Genomic DNA, 23,041 nt, shown 5'->3' with positions numbered 1-23,041 from the left:
CTGCTAAAGATACGGTCCCGAAAAATATCTGTAAAACACTAAAACGTCCCTGTTTTCAACCTTTGCTACCAAATTGTCCCTGTTTTCACCACAACTAAAATAATAATTATAAGACTATACTTGTGTTCAGCGCTTACATCGACGTTTATCATGTTCTGTCCCATTCCTTATTACCTAACCCAGTCAAAAATTACAAATAATGCACCGCATATCTGAATTCAATAGTGATTTGTCTGTATGTGTGTCAGTCAATCAATGTGTCGTTGTCAAAGTTGTTGCTATGACGGCTGGGGCTCTGTCTGACAAAATCTGTCAGTATGCTAACGGTTAGCATCACGCCGAAGAGGAAGTCGGTCTTTTCTAAAGACCTCCAGAAGGCTATCCTTTTCTTCATGAAATAGCCGGCAACGAAAATGCTGCGTTCTGTACACATTGCAGGAATATATTCTCGGTCGCGCACGGTAGAAACGCCAACATAAAAGACGGCCAAACATGAGCGGTGGCTACAAGCGGGAAGCAGCGCTTGCGACCTACTTCTGCAGGGCAAACTCCGGTGAGAGATTCAATTATAATTCAAAACAAAAAAAAACGCAACTATTTTTCCAATTTTCACTTGTTTCCTAAAAGCGTCGCAACATGCATCGCATTTTTATTTTATTTTTTTAGAAAAGCTGCCGCGAAATCGGGCAATTTAGGCCCCAACAATCCCCCAAAGGACCGCGAAATCCTGGAAAGACTGATTAGTACTTAAACATAGCCTATAATTTATGCTGATGTTCTGCCCAGATTTACAAATTGATGTTTGGCATTGTATTATTCTAGACAAATCAAGAGTACTGTCACCTGGATGTGAAATATTTCTTTAATACAAATGTCACAAATTGGGAGAGGCTGTACAACGGAGGTACAGTGCAGTTGCACCCACCCCCCCACTAGGTTCCCGTGTATCTCCGAGACACCAGCCAGAGCAAGACCCAGATACAGAGAAAAAAGGGTTGCTTTTATTACAAGTACAAACAAAATATGCAAATAAAATTTATAAAACACAAATACTGACAATAAAACAATGGGCCAAAATGGTTGGGGTCTAAGGCATAAAACCATATAGAGCAAACCTCTAACAACACGCTAACTCAATGACAGAAAACCCAAATAAGTAATACACACAATGCAGTTGTGTCACGTATTGCTGTGCCAACGCTGTCAGTTTGTGACACTGACACATTGAGTTCTGGGTCAGATCATTTTAATTCATTATGAAAGGCATACATTATGAAGAAAAGCAGGGGTATGTATTTTCCTCTATAATGTAAGGGTACGGTTTTTTTCCCACTGTCACAGGACGGTATGTAGGTGTGGGTTCTTTAAGGTATCACTAACCAAGGTTATTTCAGCAGGGTGTTAGGCAACGGTGAGGATTCACGGGGTGAAGAGGAAGTGCGAGTCTGTAATGTGTGGCGCCAGTTTTAAATTCTGCAGCTTCGACAACAACAACAAAAACAACTTCTTAGTTCGTTTATACATAAAAGTAAGGGAAGAAACGTAAATGAACTGTGGAGTTTATTAAAAGGACAATTAGTGAAACTCGTTCCGGCTAACTCCGGCGCGTCTCCCGCGAGTGGACGTCCAGTTTGGAGAAGGAACGTATTTTTGTATTTTTTCTTTTTGTTATGGTATACCGTATACTGTGAGTTTTTTTGTTGTTGTTGTTGTTTTTTGCAGATTACATTTTTCTTTTCGGTGGACCAGCGCTGGACATTTGTCGCTTATTTCTAGTGGACTTAAAGATACTTAAAGACATTCTGTTTTATGATTATCTGTTGTGCTTATCTTTGATTCAGACGAAGGCCAGTCTGAAGTTGACAATGTTGTGTGATTGGGGAAACCCGACGACTCTTCCAACATTACGATTTCTACCTCCCGATTACTGGCTTTTATCAATCTTTTCCTATGTTCTCTATCAACCAAAAGAACCCCTTGTGCGTTTTAACACAAGCTTGATAGTGAAGTTAGCGTGTTTCAAATTCATGACCCGTGCGCAAAATCATAAGAGGAAAAAAAAAAACACACCCACACCACAGTGAACACGTTAATAAATACTTTCACCCGACTGACAGGACTATCCACAAAACGCAGGGCACAGTAGAGGAATTTTACCCGCTGGATGAGCGGAACCGAATCTAAGCAAGTAAAATTTTAAGACATTAAATATACAAAACCGTACTCTCGTTATCCACAACTGCAATGTACAAACGCCCTTCGTTTGAAAGTTACAATCTTTGATAGCAAGATGCTCCCTCCGTGAGCGGAGCTCTGCAGGTGAGCGAGCCAGCGACTGGCCGTGTTCCGTCTCTGTAGCATGTTCTTTCCAGTCCTCAGGCTACTCCAGCTTCGGGTGCAAGACTGCAAGAACAAGCAAAGTGCGTGTAAGTATCGGATAACGTCGGTTCAAACCCACTCACGCAAACAGTATACGGCGTTCGTACGTTCCTTCGGACACAGAATCGCAGGCGTCGGCCAAAGCTGTTCGTTACTGCAAGTGCCAGCCAGTGCGCAGTCGGAAGAAGAGAGAGGGCGCCATTTTGGACCATCACCTTTTACAGCCTGCTCCCGCCCGTCGCTAGGGTTACAAATTGCTCCGGCAGGGCTGGAACAGGAGTAGAGGGAGAGAGAGAGAGAGCAAGCAAGCAAGCAAGCAACCCACAAGAACACACAGAAGACCCAACGGCATTTAAACATTACAATAAAAGATAAAAGTTACACATCCACCATTTAGTCCTAAAACTGTCAGTTTTTTTTTTTTTACACAAATGCCACATTAAAGTTAGTTACTACAGCATTAACGACCCATCTTTGACAAAACAGTGCATTGTAATGGTAAGAGAGGATTTTTTTTTTTTTTTTAGTATGAACATAATACGAGTAAGCGTTCATGTTTTGAATGTGCATATGAGCTTACTCGGTTTGCGCTCACTTCAAATTTTCACTTCAGATGGCCACTGGGTGGCACTGCAGGGAAATAAACTAAAACCGATCTAACATCAGTCCTTTAAATCTTGGTTTACGTGCGAAAGATGAGGGCATATATTTTCATATTATCTTATTTTACGAAAGGATTGTACATTTATGACTGAAAACATGAATTATACGATCTATGAACGTTACACCAACGACTTTCACACAGGCGCTTGACTTCCTTCAACGACAGCCACCATTCGTCACTAATGTGCGCCAGCGGCATGTGAAGACCCCGGCGTCATTTTAGGAAATATACCAGGGCTAATATTTACACATTTTGAGATTATAAATCGTTAAAACTTAGAGAGTCACAGGTAGACGCTTCAACGTTAATTATAGAAACATCCGTGTCTACGTGAATGGTCTTGCATTCCCAAATCCGTCCGCAATCATACCTGTACTACAAAGATTGCAGATAATATTAGCAAGCATCACTTGGCAGCTGCATATCGAGGAGCTGAAATCGAAACTTAACACATTTTGCATTCGTTCGGTTTCGATAGCTATGTAGACTGCGTTTTAAGCGACAGTTTTAAAATTGAAATTCTGTTGCTCTTTCTTCTGTGCTGGCTTTGCACTGTTGTTCTCCGGAGGTAGAGACTGTTTGCGATGGTCATTTGACCTAACAAGTTACTGAGTCGGAGCAGCAAGACGTAAGTCCTCTTTCCGTAAAATTTAAAACTAATGCAGAAACCACATGGTTGACTTGCAAAAGTGATCACAAACGAAATACTGAGTGTAATCAAACAATATAATATGCAGTTGTCGTTTGTCGAGGTGGGTTAGTAAGTTACACCGATTTTATGGGATTTGTCGCTTGTGTATGTCAATAAGTTGCATGATCGACACGGGCTTCCTCGGAGAATCAAGTGGAGAAAAGATAGTTTGGAACAGTTAGGCGCCATCCATACGTATAACGCGTTGACGGAATTTCTTCTGCTTCTTTATCCGGTCCCTCTGTCACCCTTTGTTAGTAGTTCGAAAGTTTAATTATGAATTTAGGGATCAGTAAATTGTTCACTTCAATGCTATACACATTTGTCTTTACATTACATAAATCTCTGCGGAATTGACAGTGTAAGTGACAGCATTCAGCTCTCGATGAAGTATCGATAAGGCTTGTTTTGCATGTTTTGTTTACTTCAGTCGTCACTAAAGGCAATATGAAGCGGAGGGCTGAGATCCCGGACGGTAAATCAAAGTGGAAAAGGAGACGTCCGGAGGAGGAGGAGGAGGCGAGCTCTGACGATGACGAGTCATCACAAAGAGCCAACAGCCAGGGTGGGAGTGGCCTAATATCGTTTCATTGCTATGTAAAACATTTTAATTAAGTGCTAAATAGTTTTTACAGGTACTTCCATATGACTCGTGGTGACCAGTAACAGAAAGGATGTTATAGATGAGGATCTTATTTTGTACGTCGTGTAGGAATAACCTTAACTACAATATGAATCAGAACAATGTAGTTATTTGTGTGTGTGTCTGTGTGTATGTTTGTTTCCATATGCACATCTTCTTACACACTCAATATGACCCAAAACAATGTGGTTATTTGTGTGTGTGTCTGTGTGTGTGTTTGATTTTGCATGCACATCTTCTTACAGACTCCAGCCAGAGTGAGTCTCTGAGCGATCCTGAGGATTGCAGACCCAGTTTCTCAAGGCCTCCACAATCCCAGAATGCCCAGAAGAGTGAACCTCCCAATCAAGGGTCTTCTCAGTTTTCTATGTACAATAGTGTCTCACAGAAACTCATGGTAATGCACACAGACTCAAAGTACAACCACTACTCAGCTTCTTCCACAGATGTAATGTGATATTCTTTAAATTTCCTCTCTCTCTTTCTTTCTTGTTCTCTCTCAGGCCAAAATGGGTTTCAGAGAAGGCGAGGGTTTGGGGAAGTTTGGACAGGGTCGGAGAGAGATTGTGGAAGCGTCAACGCAGCGTGGGCGACGTGGTTTGGGTCTGACCCTGCAGGGTTTTCAGGGTGAACTCAACGTTGACTGGCGGGATGAACCTGAGGTAACAGGCAGCACATCATAATGTCCACTCCACACATTAACCCCACTGCAACCTAATACCGCACATGCCTCCATTTTGACATTTGCTTCCATGTTATTGAATAGAAAATGTAGTGTTTCTGATATATTACTGTAGTATGCCTGTATTTGCTGTGTTTTTTGATATTTATGTTCTGAAGTATAAAGTATGTAAGGATTTGGGAGGATAAGTGAAAATGGCTTAACATTAGGTTCTCTGCAGAGCCAAATTACCTGCTGTTACCTAGTGCCCATAGTAAATGTGGATCTCAGTGAAACTGTCATCATTTAAAAAGGTTTCAAATCCTAGTTCCAGCTGTCATTTGAGAGGCTGTACACACTAACACACACCTCTGCTACTTCAGCACGTGCAGTGACTACACCAGCAAACTGCACATTCTCTCTCACTCACTCTCACAAACACACATGCACAAATATGCTACCTAGCTTTTAAAAACTGGTCTTTGTGTCACTCCCACTCTCTGTCCTCTGTGTCCCTTTCTTTCACTCAGCCCAGCGCTATTGAGCGAGTGCAGTGGTTTCCAGAATGTACTACTGAGATCCCAGACTCCGACGAATTAAGAGACTGGATGGCTGTGGGACAGGTACAGCTGCACCACACACCAGCACACACTAACCACACCAACTGCACCAACACTCACCAACCCACAGCACACACCAGCACACACTAACCACACCAACTGCACCAACACTCACCAACCCACAGCACACACCAGCACACACTAACCACACCAACTGCACCAACACTCACCAACCCACAGCACACACCAGCACACACTAACCACACCAACTGCACCAACACTCACCAACCCACAGCACACACCAGCACACACTAACCACACCAACTGCACCAACACTCACCAACCCACAGCACACACCAGCACACACTAACCACACCAACTGCACCAACACTCACCAACCCACAGCACACACCAGCACACACTAACCACACCAACTGCACCAACACTCACCAACCCACAGCACACACCAGCACACACTAACCACACCAACTGCACCAACACTCACCAACCCACAGCACACACCAGCACACACTAACCACACCAACTGCACCAACACTCACCAACCCACAGCACACACCAGCACACACTAACCACACCAACTGCACCAACACTCACCAACCCACAGCACACACCAGCACACACTAACCACACCAACTGCACCAACACTCACCAACCCACAGCACACACCAGCACACACTAACCACACCAACTGCACCAACACTCACCAACCCACAGCACACAACAGCACACACTAACCACACCAACTGCACCAACACTCACCAACCCACAGCACACACCAGCACACACTAACCACACCAACTGCACCAACACTCACCAACCCACAGCACACACCAGCACACACTAACCACACCAACTGCACCAACACTCACCAACCCACAGCACACACCAGCACACACTAACCACACCAACTGCACCAACACTCACCAACCCACAGCACACACCAGCACACACTAACCACACCAACTGCACCAACACTCACCAACCCACAGCACACACCAGCACACACTAACCACACCAACTGCACCAACACTCACCAACCCACAGCACACACCAGCACACACTAACCACACCAACTGCACCAACACTCACCAACCCACAGCACACAACAGCACACACTAACCACACCAACTGCACCAACACTCACCAACCCACAGCACACACCAGCACACACTAACCACACCAACTGCACCAACACTCACCAACCCACAGCACACACCAGCACACACTAACCACACCAACTGCACCAACACTCACCAACCCACAGCACACACCAGCACACACTAACCACACCAACTGCACCAACACTCACCAACCCACAGCACACACCACAATCCAGCACACGCCAACACACACCACAATCCAACATACACCAACACACACCACAATCCAGCATACGCCTACACACACCACAATCCAGCATACACCAACACACACCACAATCCAGCATACGCCTACACACACCACAATCCAGCATACGCCTACACACACCACAATCCAACATACACCAACCCACAGCACACACCAACACACACCACAATCCAGCATACGCCTACACACACCACAATCCAACATACACCAACACACACCACAATCCAACATACACCAACACACACAACAATCTAACATTCATCAACACACACCGACACACACCACAATCCAACATACACCAACACACACCACAATCTAACATTCATCAACACACACCACAATCCAACATACGCCTACACACACCACAATCCAACATACACCAACACACACAACAATCTAATATTCATGAACACACACAACAATCCAACACACACCAACCCACAGCACAATCCAACACACACCAACACACACAACAATCTAACATTCATCAACACACACCAACACACACCACAATCCAACATACACCAACACACACAACAATCCAACATGCACCAACACACACAACAGTCCAACACACACCACAATCCAACACACATTAACACACACCACAGTCCAACACACATTAACACACACCACAGTCCAACACACATTTACACATACCAGAGTCCAACACACATTAACACACACCACAGTCCAACACACATTAACACACACCACACATTAACACACACCACAATCCAACACACATTAACACTAGAAACGCCGAGCGCCGGTCATTTGACCGCAGTGACCCCAAAAAAAATAAAATCTTTGGACTCGGTCAAATTTCAGGACCGTCCTTTCATGACTTTTCCTAGATTTGTGTGTTTTATCACCCGGTATCCTTAAATTTTCAAAATCGCCCCGGTACAAGCTAATTTAAAGCTATTTTGCTTCTAATTCTGTGAAACTGCTGTCAGCCTCGCGTTCGGCCATGTTGTTTCCTGCCTTTCAAGGCTGCGATTCTCTTTTCTCGCAGCAGATGGCGCAAGGGTTCGCTCGTCTTTATATATATATAAAGACTCTCGATAACTCTCGATAACTATAACTCTCGATATATATATATGGCGCAAGGGTTCGCTATATATATAAAGACGAGCGAACCCTTGCGCCATATATATATATATCAGGGTTTTATATATATTAATATATATCGAGAGTTATAAGAGTTATACATTAATATTACATAATGTGCAAAAATGACGACAATTTAATAACTATGAAGCGCATTTTTGTTTCATGTAGGCCTACATAGGCGTATCAATTGTCATCGATTTTTGCAGTAGCCTACTTGAACCGTGCGTAATTAGTCATCACATGACTGATAGTTCGTGTGTAAACTAGGGTAAGCTTTATTCTCATGTCATGACATTACATTATTTTAGAGCTGCAAAAATAATTTACAGTATTAAAATGCAAATGTTTTGTAAAGCGGACAAACGTATAATAAACGCATTTTTGTTTCACGTAGAGGGCGTAACTAATTATTATATGACCTAGATAGTGAGCAGGAATTTTGCGAATGCTAATTCATTCAATATAATGACACCCTACGCAAGAGACGGCACAGTATGGGTTGAACAAACTGCTGGTGCGAGAGTCCAATATCATGAGAGAGACACCAGGGCCCACATGTTATGCCAAGGACAATATTACAAGTCCATTGGGCAGTTTAGTGTGTTTGACTGACACAGAAATGTGGTGAAAGATTCAGAAATAGAAGCAGAAACTGATCGAAATGATGATCGAAAATAAGTGCAAACTGCAGGTCTCCTTTATTTGGGAGGTATTACAGGCGGTAAAATCATAAACCCGGATGACTACTGGTCTGCTAACGTGGGAAATCCCATTTTCAGAGACGGATGTCTCGACAGAGATTCCACGATATCATGCGCTATCTGCGCTTTGATGACAAGAATGCAAGGGCTGCCCACCTTGTGACAGATAAATTAGATTTTCGATAAAGTATTGCTTCTTACACACCTAGTGAGAACATAACTGTAGATGAACAACTGTTCTCTATCAAGTTGTTACTGTGTCGTTTCACACAGAACATGGCCATTAAACTAAATTGCTATTAAATTCTGGGTGGCCGCTGACGTTGAAACAAAATACATGTTGAGCGCAATTCTCTATCTAGGGAAAGATGACATTAGGCCGGCAGTAGGCCGAAAATTTCTTCACCTCGTTGGCACTGGCAAACAATCTTTTGGTCTACGTTGAAGGGAACTCCTGAGTTGGTTGACCAAGTGATTCATGACGCGGTCGTTGGGAGGGGGTTGGGATCACATCTAGGCTATTGTTCTAGGCTGTCGGTCGAATATCTCTCCACTTGAATTGGGAACACAAAACGTCGAGGTACAACATTCCCTACTTGGACAGGCTGTGTAATAGTGGTTACAGCATCCCGACACACATGATACTAAATAACTTGTAAATTACTTAATCTGTTTATTTACTTAGTGCATTTCACTGCATACACTATCTCGTGTATCTACCGTGCGTAATGTATATTTCATTCTTTTTAAGTATTTACTGTAAATAAACTACACAGCTGTCGATTTACCAAAAGAAGGGCTTTTTTCGTGCTGTAATTTAGTTTCAATAAATGGTAAAAATTCGGCCATCTTATGCTACGTTATTTACTCTAAAAGCCTACACACCTGACACAGCTTTGTTTACGAAAATCCATTGCGACACACATATTTTGTAAAAACAACATCCATGCATATTTATTCATTTCCAAGCGGTGCCTACATTTTCTATTACATGTGTGGAATTAGATTTAGCTGCGACTCATGATAGACGGTGGTAGGCTACTCGTGGTATGAACTAGTTTTGGCCAAATCATTCTAGTGCGGGAAACTAACAATAGACTATGGCACTTTATTGGGAGGGGGTTGGGAGGTGTTACTCGTAGGTTGCTTGGCAGGCTAGGTGTTAGGCTTCTCATAGCCCACTGAATGCCTTGAAAAGTCGTAGTGTTTGCTTCTGTCATGGCATAGAATGATCTGTTAGTTGTGGTAGATAATTAATTTATTAAAATGCAAGTGTAAAGCTTGATATGCTCGGCTGGGCTTATTACGGGGTATAAGCGATAATTTCACGGAGACAGACGAGTTCGGAACTGAAACGCTTTAGTCTACTCCTCCAGCACCACCCAAAGCAGTCTCACACTCTAAACTTCCACAAGTTTTGATTTACACGCATTGTAATTCTCAACCAATTACTGCTTGTCTTGTCATTCCGATAGGTTGTTCTATTGAGTGAGTATAGAGTCCAGTTTATAGCTTACTCCGTCACCCGACATGTCGCCCAACAATTAGAATCTGTAATCGCTCCCTACAACAGTTAACTTACAATCACAATTGTCTCTGATTTTTGCACTACCTGGACCGTGCCCTTACAATAAATTAATCACTAGGGGCAACGACGTGATCATTGTCAGTCGACAACTGAATGTTGATACAGTCGGGCTACGCATTTACAGACCAACCGCAGTCTAACTCGCAACGTGTGTAACATCCCGTATAATAAACTAATTCTCCAAGGTAGAAGATTAAATGTTAAAAAACAAATACTATGAAAAAGTTGCCTGAACTAGTCTTGTTCAGATGGTTTTCCCAGTCGAATTTGATCAAGACTTCGTCGGAATTTATACCTTTGAAAACACGGTTGCCATCAAATAAATAATCAAAACATTATGTTGAATGATGGAAGGGCTGGACAACAAACGTTCTAATGAAATAATAATCGACTGCTAACACTGAAATGAATGATACATTGGCCGAACGCGAGTTGATCTTGTAAGCAAACTATTTGCTTCGTGCAAGAAGCGCCATCTAGCGATCATTATGTGTCAGTAACAGTGTCCTTGTCTAATGACTCGGCGGTCATTTGACCGCCTAGCCGCGCTTTAAGTAGGTAAAACTAGCACGGCGCTCCTAGTAGGTAGTCACAGCGGTCAAATGACCGGCACTCGGCGCTTCTAGGTCTAAGTAGGTCAAACCGGCGCGGCGCTTCTAGTGTTAACACACACCACAGTCCAACACACATTAACACATACCACAGTCCAACACACATTAACACATACCACAGTCCAACACAGATTAACACACACCACAGTCCAACACAGATTAACACACACCACAATCCAACACACATTAACACACACCAGAGTCCAATACACCTTAACACACACCACAGTCCAACACACATTAACACATACCAGAGTCCAACACACATTAACACATACCACAGTCCAACACACATTAACACATACCACAGTCCAACACAGATTAACACACACCACAATCCAACACACATTAACACACACCAGAGTCCAATACACCTTAACACACACCACAGTCCAACACACATTAACACATACCAGAGTCCAACACACATTAACACACACCACAGTCCAACACACATTAACACACACCACAGTACAACACACACCACAGTCCAACACACATTAACACACACCACAGTCCAACACACATTAACACATACCACAATCTAACACACATTAACACATACCAGAGTCCAACACACATTAACACACACCACAGTCCAACACACATTAACACAAACCACAGTCCAACACACATTAACACACACCACAGTCCAATACACCTTAACACATACCACAGTCCAACACACATTAACACATACTAGAGTCCAACACACATTAACACACACCAGAGTCCAACACACATTAACACACACCACAGTCCAACACACATTAACACACACCACGGTCCAATACACCTTAACACATACCACGGTCCAACACACATTAACACATACCACAGTCCAACACACATTAACACACACCACAGTCCAACACACATTAACACATACCACAGTCCAACACACATTAACACACACCACAATCCAACACACATTAACACACACCACAGTCCAACACACATTAACACACACCACACATTAACACACACCACAATCCAACACACATTAACACACACCACAGTCCAACACACATTAACACACACCACAGTCCAACATAACATGCATCGGTCTGCACACACCAATGCATGCAACATGCATCACATACCAACAGACACTCACATGCAACATGCATCACATACCAACAGACACTCACATGCAACATGCATCACATACCAACAGACACTCACATGCAACAGTACATGCATTAGCATACACCAGTATGCACAGCAACACGCTCCAACAAGCACTGACCCATACAACACATACACTAGTATGCCGAAAACACATATCAATACACACTCAACACAAGATGTACCAACATACACCAGAACTCACTAGCACACAGCATACACTAGTATACACAGCAACACATTCCAACAGCATACACTGAGTGTTTTACAATGCCAGTCTGTTCCCACATGGCTACAAATGTCAGAAGTAGCTGCATGTGTTTGCAGAGAAAGCTGAAGATTGAGGATGAAACAGAGTTCTGTTCCGAGGATCTGCTGCACCTTCTTCTCCGCTGCAAGGTGACTTCTCTCTCTCTCTCCCCCTCTGTCTGTCTCTGGCTCTCACTCTCTTAAATGTCAGTTTCCACAATTGACACTACATGTGTATGTTGAGCTGCGTAAACTGACATTCTGTATGATGATGTGTGTGTGTGTTGAGCTGTGTTAAGTGTGTGACTGTGTGATTTGCTGCAGAGTGTGTTCGATGACTTAGAAGGTGAAGAAATGAGGCGTGCCCGCACTCGTGCTAACCCGTTTGAAACAATACGAGGAGCCTTCTTCCTGAACAGGTTTCTCGCACACTCACAGACGCACACTCACAGACGCACACTCACAGACGCACACTCACAGACGCACACTCACAGATGCACACTCATAGACACACACTCATTCTGCTCTACCATTCTGCCTCCCATCACCGCTCACTGGTATAACTATAGATTATCTTTTGTGCTCCCAGAGCTGCAATGAAGATGGCCAATATGGATTATGTGTTTGACTTCATGTTCACCAACCCAAAAGATTCACATGGGGTAAGTACTACAAAGAATTCATACTAAATCTATACACAGTGATTTTACGCTGCCTAGCCTAAAAGAAAAGTCGCCGTTTGGATTTGGAGCCTCTGGAGGCAGTGATATGATCTTGAGTTGGATCTTGGGTTGGAGCCTCTGGAGGCAGTGATATGATCTGGGGTTGGAGCCTCTGGAGGCAGTGATATGATCTGGGGTTGGAGCCTCTGGAGGCAGTGATATGATCTGGGGTTGGAGCCTCTGGAGGCAGTGTTATGATCTGGGGTTGACTCTGGAGGCAGTGTTATGATCTGGGGTTGGAGTCTCTGGAGGCAGTGATATGATCTGGGGTTGACTCTGGAGGCAGTGATATGATCTGGGGTTGGAACCTCTGGAGGCAGTGATATGATCTGGGGTTGGAACCTCTGGAGGCAGTGTTATGATCTGGGGTTGGAGCCTCTGGAGGCAGTGATATGATCTTGGGTTGGAGCCTCTGGGGGCAGTGTTATGATCTGGGGTTGGACCCTCTGGAGGCAGTGATATGATCTGGGGTTGGAGCCTCTGGAGGCAGTGTTATGATCTGGGGTTGACTCTGGAGGCAGTGTTATGATCTGGGGTTGGAGTCTCTGGAGGCAGTGATATGATCTGGGGTTGACTCTGGAGGCAGTGATATGATCTGGGGTTGGAACCTCTGGAGGCAGTGATATGATCTGGGGTTGGAACCTCTGGAGGCAGTGTTATGATCTGGGGTTGGAGCCTCTGGAGGCAGTGATATGATCTTGGGTTGGAGCCTCTGGGGGCAGTGTTATGATCTGGGGTTGGACCCTCTGGAGGCAGTGATATGATCTGGGGTTGGAGCCTCTGGGGGCAGTGTTATGATCTGGGGTTGGAACCTCTGGAGGCAGTGATATGATCTGGGGTTGGAGCCTCTGGGGGCAGTGTTATGATCTGGGGTTGGAGCCTCTGGGGGCAGTGTTATGATCTGGGGTTGGAACCTCTGGAGGCAGTGATATGATCTGGGGTTGGAGCCTCTGGGGGCAGTGTTATGATCTGGGGTTGGAACCTCTGGAGGCAGTGATATGATCTGGGGTTGGAGCCTCTGGGGGCAGTGTTATGATCTGGGGTTGGACCCTCTGGAGGCAGTGATATGATCTGGGGTTGCTTCAGTCGGTCAGGTCAGGGCTCAGCAACATTATACGGCAATAAAATGAAGTACCTGAATGTACTGAATGACCAGGTTATCCCATCAATGGATTTTTTCTTTCTTCCCTCACATCACGGGCATATTCCAGGATGACAATGCGGGCTCAGATTGTCAAAGAGTGGCTCAGGGAGCATGAGGAATCATTTTCACACATGAATTGGGCACCACAGAGTCCTGACCTTAACCCCACCGACAGTCTTTGGGATGTGCTGGAGAAGGCTTTTTGGAGTAGTTAGATTCTCCCGTTGTTAATTAAAATTAATGCAACTCTGGACGGAAATAAATGTTGTGAGGTTGCATAAGGCTGTCGAGGCAATTCCATGATGACTCTGTGACGTAATCAACAATAAAGGTGGCTCAACAAAACATTAGAGTGTGCGACTTTTTTTTTGGCCGGGGGGCGGAGTGTATGTTAACCGTGTTTTGGGTTGGGGGGGGGGGGGGGGGGTGTGTGTATGTTAACGGTGTTTTGGGTCGGGGGGGGAGTGTGTATGTTAACCATGTTTTGGGTTAGGGGGGGAGTGTATGTTAACCGTGTTTTGGGTTAGGGGGGGAGTGTGTATGTTAACCGTGTTTTGGGTTAGGGGGGGAGTGTGTATGTTAACCGTGTTTTGGGTTGGGGGGGAGTGTGTATGTTAACCGTGTTTTGGGTTAGGGGGGGAGTGTATGTTAACCATGTTTTGGGTTAGGGGGGGAGTGTATGTTAACCGTGTGCATCTGTGTGTGCATTCATTTGTGTGTTTTGTAGAAGTCACTGACGCGTGATAAAGAGGGCGAGTTGTTATATTTCGGGGATGTGTGCGCGGGTCCAGGGGGATTCTCGGAGTATGTGTTGTGGAGACGCCACTGGCACGCCAAGGGCTTTGGCATGACGCTGAGAGGAGCAAATGACTTCAAACTGGAGGACTTCTATGCTGCTCCCAGTGAACTCTTTGAGCCCTACTATGGTACAGAACCTTCATTTCTGTCTTTTCCTCTTAGAAGAAACCAGGACTATGACTGTAACACTTATGAACCTACGTACAGCACCTCTTTCACAAAATTTCACAGTGCTCCACATACCTTCAGCTTTGAAATTAAGATAAATTTCATGTGAACGTGTGCATTCTCTTGTGTGATATGTGCTGAACTGGGCTGTCTGCATAGACAAAGATAAGTCCACACATAGGGTATCTAATCCTAAAACTAACTGGCCTGACCTCTGCCTCATGACTTTCAGGAGAGGGTGGGGTTGACGGCGATGGTGACATCACAAGACCAGAGAACATCAGTGCCTTCAGAAACTTTGTCTTGGAGAACACGGACCGCCGTGGTCTGCACTTCCTCATGGCTGATGGGGTCGGGGCTTTTTCTATATATATTTACACGTTCACGCCCTCAGACGTAACTGCACACTCCTGGAGTAGTGTTTGGCTGAAATGTGCTCCTGAGGAAGTGTGATTGTTTGTTCACAGGGCTTTTCAGTGGAGGGACAGGAGAATATTCAGGAGATTTTGAGCAAACAGCTGCTGCTGTGTCAGTTCCTCACTGCACTGTCTGTCCTCAGAACAGGTGACTGGTTTTTCTCTGAATGAATACCAATTTCTCAGTTATAACATATATAATTTCACTTGCCTTGTGAAACATGTACTATGCTTTGTTGCTTATTACATGATGTCCTGTGATTTGTATTGGATTGTATTGTAAACACTGCTGTTTTGTATAATCCACATGTTGTTTTTGTTTTAGGGGGCCATTTTGTCTGTAAGACTTTTGACCTCTTCACGCCCTTCAGCGTTGGGCTAATCTATTTGCTCTACCTGTGCTTCGAACGAATCTCTCTCTTCAAACCTGTCACCAGCAGACCAGCCAACTCAGAGAGGTACGTGTTTGTATGGAGTAGTGTTGGAGGTGAAGATCTGCTTGTATGTGTGTGTGCCCGTTTGTGTGCTTGTGTGTGTGTATTGTAGTGATATAAGAGGTTGAGGTCTGGTCAGGTGTTTGTGTGGGTATGTGGTTTGAAGCCTGGTTCTGAGGCAGTGATGGAGTATCTGTTTTGTGTGTACTGTTTATGTTTCCGTGGTGTTTGTGTGTAGGTACGTGGTGTGTAAGGGTTTGAAGCCTGGCTCTGAGGCAGTGAGGGAGTATCTGTTTGGTGTGAATCTGAAACTGAATCATTTCCGACACTCGGACAGAGATGTCGTAGAGGTGGTCCCTCTTGACATTATAAAAGGAGATCTGGATTTCTACCACACGATGGTCAACTCTAATGAAAGGTGTATGTCTCTCTCTCACTCACACACACGCACATACACTCTCATGAAACTATGTTTTTTGGATTTCTAGCAGTGTTTGTCTTACATGTCTTGCAGTCATTGTGCTGTGCAGGTCAAAGCTCTGGCCAAAATCCACGCCTACGTTTTAGACACGTGAGTCACTGGCTTTTTATAGCACTTTACCGGTAAATATCAAACCTGATCACCTGTGTACCTATTCATGTGATATTTTACCGTGTCTGTGTGTGTTTAGGACGTTATCTGAGCCCAGGCAGGCGGAGATTCGTAAAGAATGTCTGAAGCTGTGGGGGGTGAGTACTGTGAACCCTTACTTCAGTACTGCAAACCCTAACGTCAGTACTGCGAACCCTAACATCAGTACTGCAAACCCTAACGTCAGTACTGTGAACCCTTACTTCAGTACTGCAAACCCTAACGTCAGTACTGCGAACCCTAACGTCAGTACTGCAAACCCTTACTTCAGTACTGCAAACCCTAACGTCAGTACTGCGAACCCTAACGTCAGTACTGTGAACCCTAACATCAGTACTGCGAACCCTAACGTCAGTACTGCAAACCCTAACGTCAGTACTGCAAACCCTAAGGTCCGTACAGCGAACCCTAACGTCAGTACTGCGAACCCTAACGTCAGTACTGCGAACCCTTACTTCAGTACTGCAAACCCTTACTTCAGTACTGCAAACCCTAACGTCAGTACTGCAAACCCTAATGTCAGTACTGTGAACCCTTACTTCAGTACTGCAAACCCTAACGTCAGTACTGCAAACCCTAAGGTCCGTACTGCGAACCCTAACGTCAGTACTGCAAACCCTAACGTCAGTACTGTGAACCCTAACGTCAGTACTGTGAACCCTTACTTCAGTACTGCGAACCCTAACGTCAGTACTGCAAACCCTAACGTCAGTACTGTGAACCCTTACTTCAGTACTGCGAACCCTTACTTCAGTATTGCGAACCCTTACTTCAGTATTGCAAACCCTAACGTCAGTACTGCAAACCCTAACGTCAGTACTGCAAACCCTAACGTCAGTACTGCAAACCCTTACTTCAGTACTGCAAACCCTAACGTCAGTACTGTAAAGTGCTATAAATTAGGGCTGAATGATTTCAAATCGAAATCGCTATTTGAAACAAAGCGATTGGCAAATTGCAAAGGCTGTGATTTAGGATATACGTTATGGAGCGCATCTGACCTACGGTTCCTCAGAAGGCTGCAGAAAGTTCCATTGCATTGAATGGGCCATCCCAGCGTTTGGAGGTCTGATATTTCTTGATAATGGCAGCTGAAAAAAATGACGGCTGCCACTGCCAATGGGTTCTGTGCTCCTGATTCACATATTTATATCATTCCGCATGTAGTCCGTTCCCATCGTAACGGAAATAAACAGCCTTTCTGCAACAAGTTGACAAGTCTGCAGGTAGCCTAACATGATGCTATGCAACACTTGCAACCTTAAAAGTTCTGTTTGCTAGAGGGACTATTTTTCTCAGTGGAAGCCACGAAACGGCAATAAAATCATTAAAATGAAACACTGTGTGCAGTTTCTTTTATCATTTTTGTAAGTAACCATATGATAAGTTCAATCGTTCTATGTTCCATGCCAATTAAAAAATTTAATAAATACATGTTGGAAGCAATTCCATATCTTTAAGTTACAATCTTTGCATTAGAATATAGAGAAGTTAATATTTTGATGGTGTCTCATGTGGTAATGCTCCATCACATGTTTTAAATCTATTACACAGTGAATACTGAAATGAAGCTTGACTTCAAAAAATTATATCACAAATCAAATCGAAATCGCAATAGCTGTCAGAAAAATCGCAATTAGTTATTTTCCCCAGATCCTTCAGCCCGATCTGGGCTGTAAATCCAACATCAGTACTGCAAACCCTAACTTCAATATTGTACACCCTAACTTCAGTACTAACACAGCATGAATACAACACAGGCATGCTTAACTGCACTAAAGTACAACACCAGTGTTTACTGTCAGAGATGGACAGAGATGTTATTGAGATGTTATGTAAAATACGACAGATTCATCGCAATATTTGGAGTGTTTTAGTTGGTTTGCTGAGAGCTAATAATTTTTTTCTATTTGCTAGATTCCTGATAAAGCTAGGGTTACACCTGCAACCTCAGACCCCAAATCCAAGTTCTATGAACTTGTTAAGGTAAGGACTTCTCAGTGTTTGTGAGTGTGCAGGAGTCTGTAGGAGTGTGTGTGAGCGTGTAGGACGGAGTGTGTGAGTGTGTAGGGGTGTGTGAATGTGTAGGAGTGAGTGAGTGTGCAGGAGTCTGTAGGAGTGAATGTGTGGTTGTGTTAGTGCTTTGTGTTGTTGTTTTATTTGGTTGTGAACTTTTACAGGTATATGAGCCCCTCTTCAAAAATAACTTTCAAAATGACTTTTTTCACCTGCCTTACAGCAATGTTTCATATGACTGCTCCTCATGAGTGTGTGTGTGCGTGCGCGTGTGTGTGCATTGCGTATGTGCGTGTGTGTGTGCGTGCTTGTGTTATAGGGTGCAGACATGGACTACTTTAACTGTAAGCCAACAGCCTTAACATCAGACACTCTAGACAAGTTACAGCATGTTCTAGACCACAGGTGCATTGTAGGAGGTGGAGAGCAGCTCTTCTTGTTGGGACTTGGGGTGAGCAGTTTGTTTTAGGCTCTACATTTAAATTTGACCACGCTACATTCTTTACTTCAAATAATTATTTCTTTTTGTGTGTTTCAAAGTTTATAGTTTTTGCTAGTTTGTTTGTTTGTTCATTTGTTTGGCTTGGTGTTGTGGGTGAATGTAGAAATCTCAGATCTACACATGGGACGGGAAAGTTCCTCTGCGCTGGAGAAAACTGGAGAACTTCAAGCTGGAACTACCCAGAGATACTTTACTGAGTGTGGAGATAGTTCAGGAACTAAAAGGAGAGGTAAGGAGTGAAGCCCGACCTATAAATCGGTGTGCCGATGTTATCAGCCAATATGAGCTAATTGCAGATAAATTGGTGTCGGCATTTCTAATGGCTGATAAATGACATTAAAAAAGAGACGAAAGATGGAGACTTGAACCATATTATAACATTCATGTCAGTCATGCCTGGTTTAGCCATGTCAGCCATGAAAGCTGGTATAGTTAGTCAAACATCGAAATTATGTTCAATGTTACAGTAGTTGAATGGTGTAGACAAACTTGATTGTAGGCTTATTTATGAAACAGTGTGGTAGTTCTAGTGAGTAAACAAACAGTCCTGTCATTTATCCCTCATCTCCTCAGCTTATAATGCTGTCCATTGCTAAATTAGGTTTCAGACAAAGAAAGCTAATGCCATGTTTATCAGTGGAAGACCACTAACGTTAATGAGTGGTTAAACTGTAGTGTTAAACTTATTCTGCCTAAATGAAGCAATGGTAAATATATCTGTAACTTGCATGCCAAACAAAGTTATCTGGTTTCTCTTTCAAACATGTAGTGTGAAATCCTGAATTACAGGTCCTCGATATGACACGACGACAGTCATGTAGCATTAGATGCAATCAACAGCAGCGTTTACTCTAGGTCACTGTATCAGTTTACGGCATTATTTATCGAAACTTTAATATTTTTTGTTATGCCTTTGATCAAAGCACTACTTATGACAATAAAACAAGTCTATTTTTAAACTGCATTATGTCATGTTATCTTGGTGAGGACTCTTAGATAACTACACATAACAAATGTTAGGGAAAATCTTTGTTTATGCTATGTGTTTCTGAAAGAAAAAAAAAGAATATAGGCCGATCCATCATAATCGGATTTTTAAATCATCAAATATTGAAATTGGTATCAGTCTGAACAATCCTGTATCAGTTGTGCCCTAGTAAGGAGCCAGTATGGGGCAGAGAAAACGCTGAAAGACAGAAAGTGGAGAACAGAGTTGGTGATGTGGTTTGTGATTGTTGGTGTTTTAGCTTAGGGCTGTTAAGAATGTGACGTCCACAATGTCATTACATGATGTGGACCAGTTGTTTTAAAATGTTACGTTTTTATTGGTAATGTAATTAATTTCAGAACTAGAGCTGTGTTGATTTGGACTGAGAGCTGAGCTGGGTTCTGTTGTGCCCACAGGGAAAAGCCCAGCGGCGTATCAACGCTGTTCATGTTCTTGATGCTCTTGTTCTGAATGGGACAGACGTGAGAGATCAGCATTTTAACCAGAGGTCCATTTGATTTTCATTTCAAACTTTACCTCAGTCTTTTTATCCTAAATCTAACCTGAAACCAGCTACATTTCTCTTAAAAGTGAAAATTAGAACATCTTCTTCTGTTCTGGTTAGGAGGTCCGGCCACAGACTTCTAACAGTATTCTAACGATGAGTCTCTCACTTTCAGAATTCAGATGGCTGAGAAGTTTGTAAGAGCTGTGTCAAAACCGAGTCGTCCTGACATGAACCCCATCAGGTCAGGCTTGTGTCTCTCCTCCCTCTGTCCTACTCCACCCATCTCTTCCTCCTCCTCATGATAACAGAGAATTTGTATGTCCTGTTCTACAGAGTGAAGGAGGTGTATCGATTGGAAGAGATGGAGAAGATCTTTGTGAGGTCAGAGAACTGTTAACTGTTAAACTGTTGTGAGATATTACTTTCTTACACATCAAGCAAGTGTATTTTTCAGAAGCTAATGTGTGTGGGGTCTGGACCTTTCCCTCAGACTGGAGATGAAGGTGACGAAGAGTTCAGGGGGAATGCCACGACTGTCCTACACAGGCAGAGACGACCGTCACTTCCTCCCCAGCGGTCTCTACATCATCAAAACTGTCAACGGTGAGAGAGAAAGAAACAATGGGAGAGTTGTTACCTGTCAAATTTCTTTATTTCTAATTGTTTCTCTTTCTCACGTTCCTTTGTTCTCCAGACCCATGGACAATGGGAATCAGTAAGACCTCACAAAGGAAATTTTTTTACAACAAACAGACAAAAGACTCAACCTATGACCTGCCACCCAGCTCTGTGGCACCATTTCAGTATGTCTCACCCTACATTAGCGCTACAAATCCAGGCTGAACTAATTTACCATGCAGTGGTCTTTTAAAACAGTAATATGCAGTCATTTTGTGACTGATGCAGGAAATATATGAACTATTTTAAGTTTGCATTGTTAATGCCATTCGTTCTCTGGGTGATACAAAAGAACACAGAAAGCTTCTCTCTCTCTCTCTCTCTCTCTCTCCTCTCAGCGTCTGTCACCAAGAGCGGCTGTTTTGGGCCTGGGAAGATGGGGTCAGAGTTCATGATTCTCAGACACGTATTGACCCTAAGAAGTTGTCTAAAGAAGACGTGCTTTCATTCATCCATCAGCACAGTCCACGGTGAACAGACGCACACAGCGGATCTGTGGACTGGACACGGTGCAGGGGAGGGAGTGCCGCAGGACTGGCCTTATGGCACTGAACTGGAAGATGGAAAAAATTTAAATTCCACGTAACATGAGAGATGCATGCTTTTGTTCTTCAATCTTATTTGTTCCCAATTTTCAAACACTGTGTGTTTGGTGAGGCGTGTTGCATGTGTTTGGAATACTACCACTGAGACCAGGAAGGTTTTTCTCAGGTCTCTGATTTCTGAAACAACAGAGTCCACCTGCCTCTCCATCAGCTAAGTCCAGTGGCTTTAGAGCTTGTATGCCAGCTCAGAAAGAACAAAGTCAAAAATCTGGTGTTAATTTAGAATTCAGTATGTTCAGTGCAACATTTCTAAATCATATGGCCTTACATTACCAGTTGACCAACAAGCTGAAATTCAAGCATCATTTTAGCCTTTAGTGTTGGGGCTTTAAAACTGTCTTGGAAATAATGTCTTAATTTTTTTTCGACACTGTTTCATCTGAATCTGCAACTGAAGGATTCTACCACAACAATGCTGAGGATCTGAATTAAATGTACAGTGATCTGCTGAGTGCTTTGGTTCTACTTTGTTGTTACTTCGCATTCTGTTTTTGACTGTATTACTGGGGAAATACAATGGGAAAATTACAAATTTTAGATGTTATTTTTTTTTCTTGTCACAGCCTTTCTTGTCACATGGTGTGAATGCAATAGTGAGTTATCCACCATGATTAATGTCATGTGTCTTTGCCTTCCTGAGAGTTACTGGTTTCTCTGTTCCTTTGTTTTACAGAGAGTCCAAACAGCTAGGGCTGATCAAATAGATTATAGGTGACAGCATTCAAGCTATTCACTGTCTTTACACATATGCAGAATCAAACTGTTTTTGAAGTTGTAAGTATTGCACTGTTTTAAACTGATTTATGTAAATGCAGTCATCTATTACTCTATTTAAGTAATTTGAACAGTATAATAGGGCTACTTACAAATGTGAGTATGCTGAAAACTTGAAAGTAAGCTGGCTGTTCTAATTAGAATATTTTGTTGTAAGTGAGATGGTTAAAGATTGTTGTAGAGAGTGCACTAAGCTTTTCTTTTTCTCTTTTTTTCTGGTGTATTAGACTTTGGTGGATGTTTCTGCAATTATCTGCCCATCATCACACTCTCTAGT

General features: G+C 43.3%; 1 protein-coding gene across 1 annotated transcript; it reads left to right on the top strand.

Annotated features, from left to right (window-relative positions):
- The first annotated feature begins 3,269 nt into the window (after positions 1-3,269).
- cmtr1 (cap methyltransferase 1) lies at positions 3,270-22,437 on the top strand. Its single transcript, XM_030787058.1, has 24 exons — positions 3,270-3,671; positions 4,165-4,299; positions 4,623-4,774; positions 4,881-5,039; positions 5,569-5,661; positions 12,459-12,530; positions 12,705-12,799; positions 12,970-13,042; positions 14,974-15,172; positions 15,445-15,563; positions 15,680-15,776; positions 15,954-16,086; positions 16,301-16,480; positions 16,577-16,633; positions 16,734-16,791; positions 18,611-18,679; positions 19,029-19,160; positions 19,315-19,440; positions 20,616-20,707; positions 20,880-20,948; positions 21,041-21,088; positions 21,198-21,310; positions 21,402-21,510; positions 21,724-22,437. Exons 2-24 carry the CDS (start codon positions 4,182-4,184, stop codon positions 21,857-21,859), a joined length of 2,499 nt encoding a protein of 832 aa, XP_030642918.1. The 5' UTR covers positions 3,270-3,671; positions 4,165-4,181; the 3' UTR covers positions 21,860-22,437.
- Positions 22,438-23,041: the final 604 nt, after the last annotated feature.

The sequence above is a fragment of the Chanos chanos genome, chromosome 10 (genome assembly GCF_902362185.1).
Source record: "Chanos chanos chromosome 10, fChaCha1.1, whole genome shotgun sequence".
NCBI classification, from domain to species: domain Eukaryota; kingdom Metazoa; phylum Chordata; class Actinopteri; order Gonorynchiformes; family Chanidae; genus Chanos; species Chanos chanos.
The sequence above is the reverse complement of the archived record's forward strand: the minus strand, read 5'-3'. Positions and strand labels throughout refer to the sequence as shown.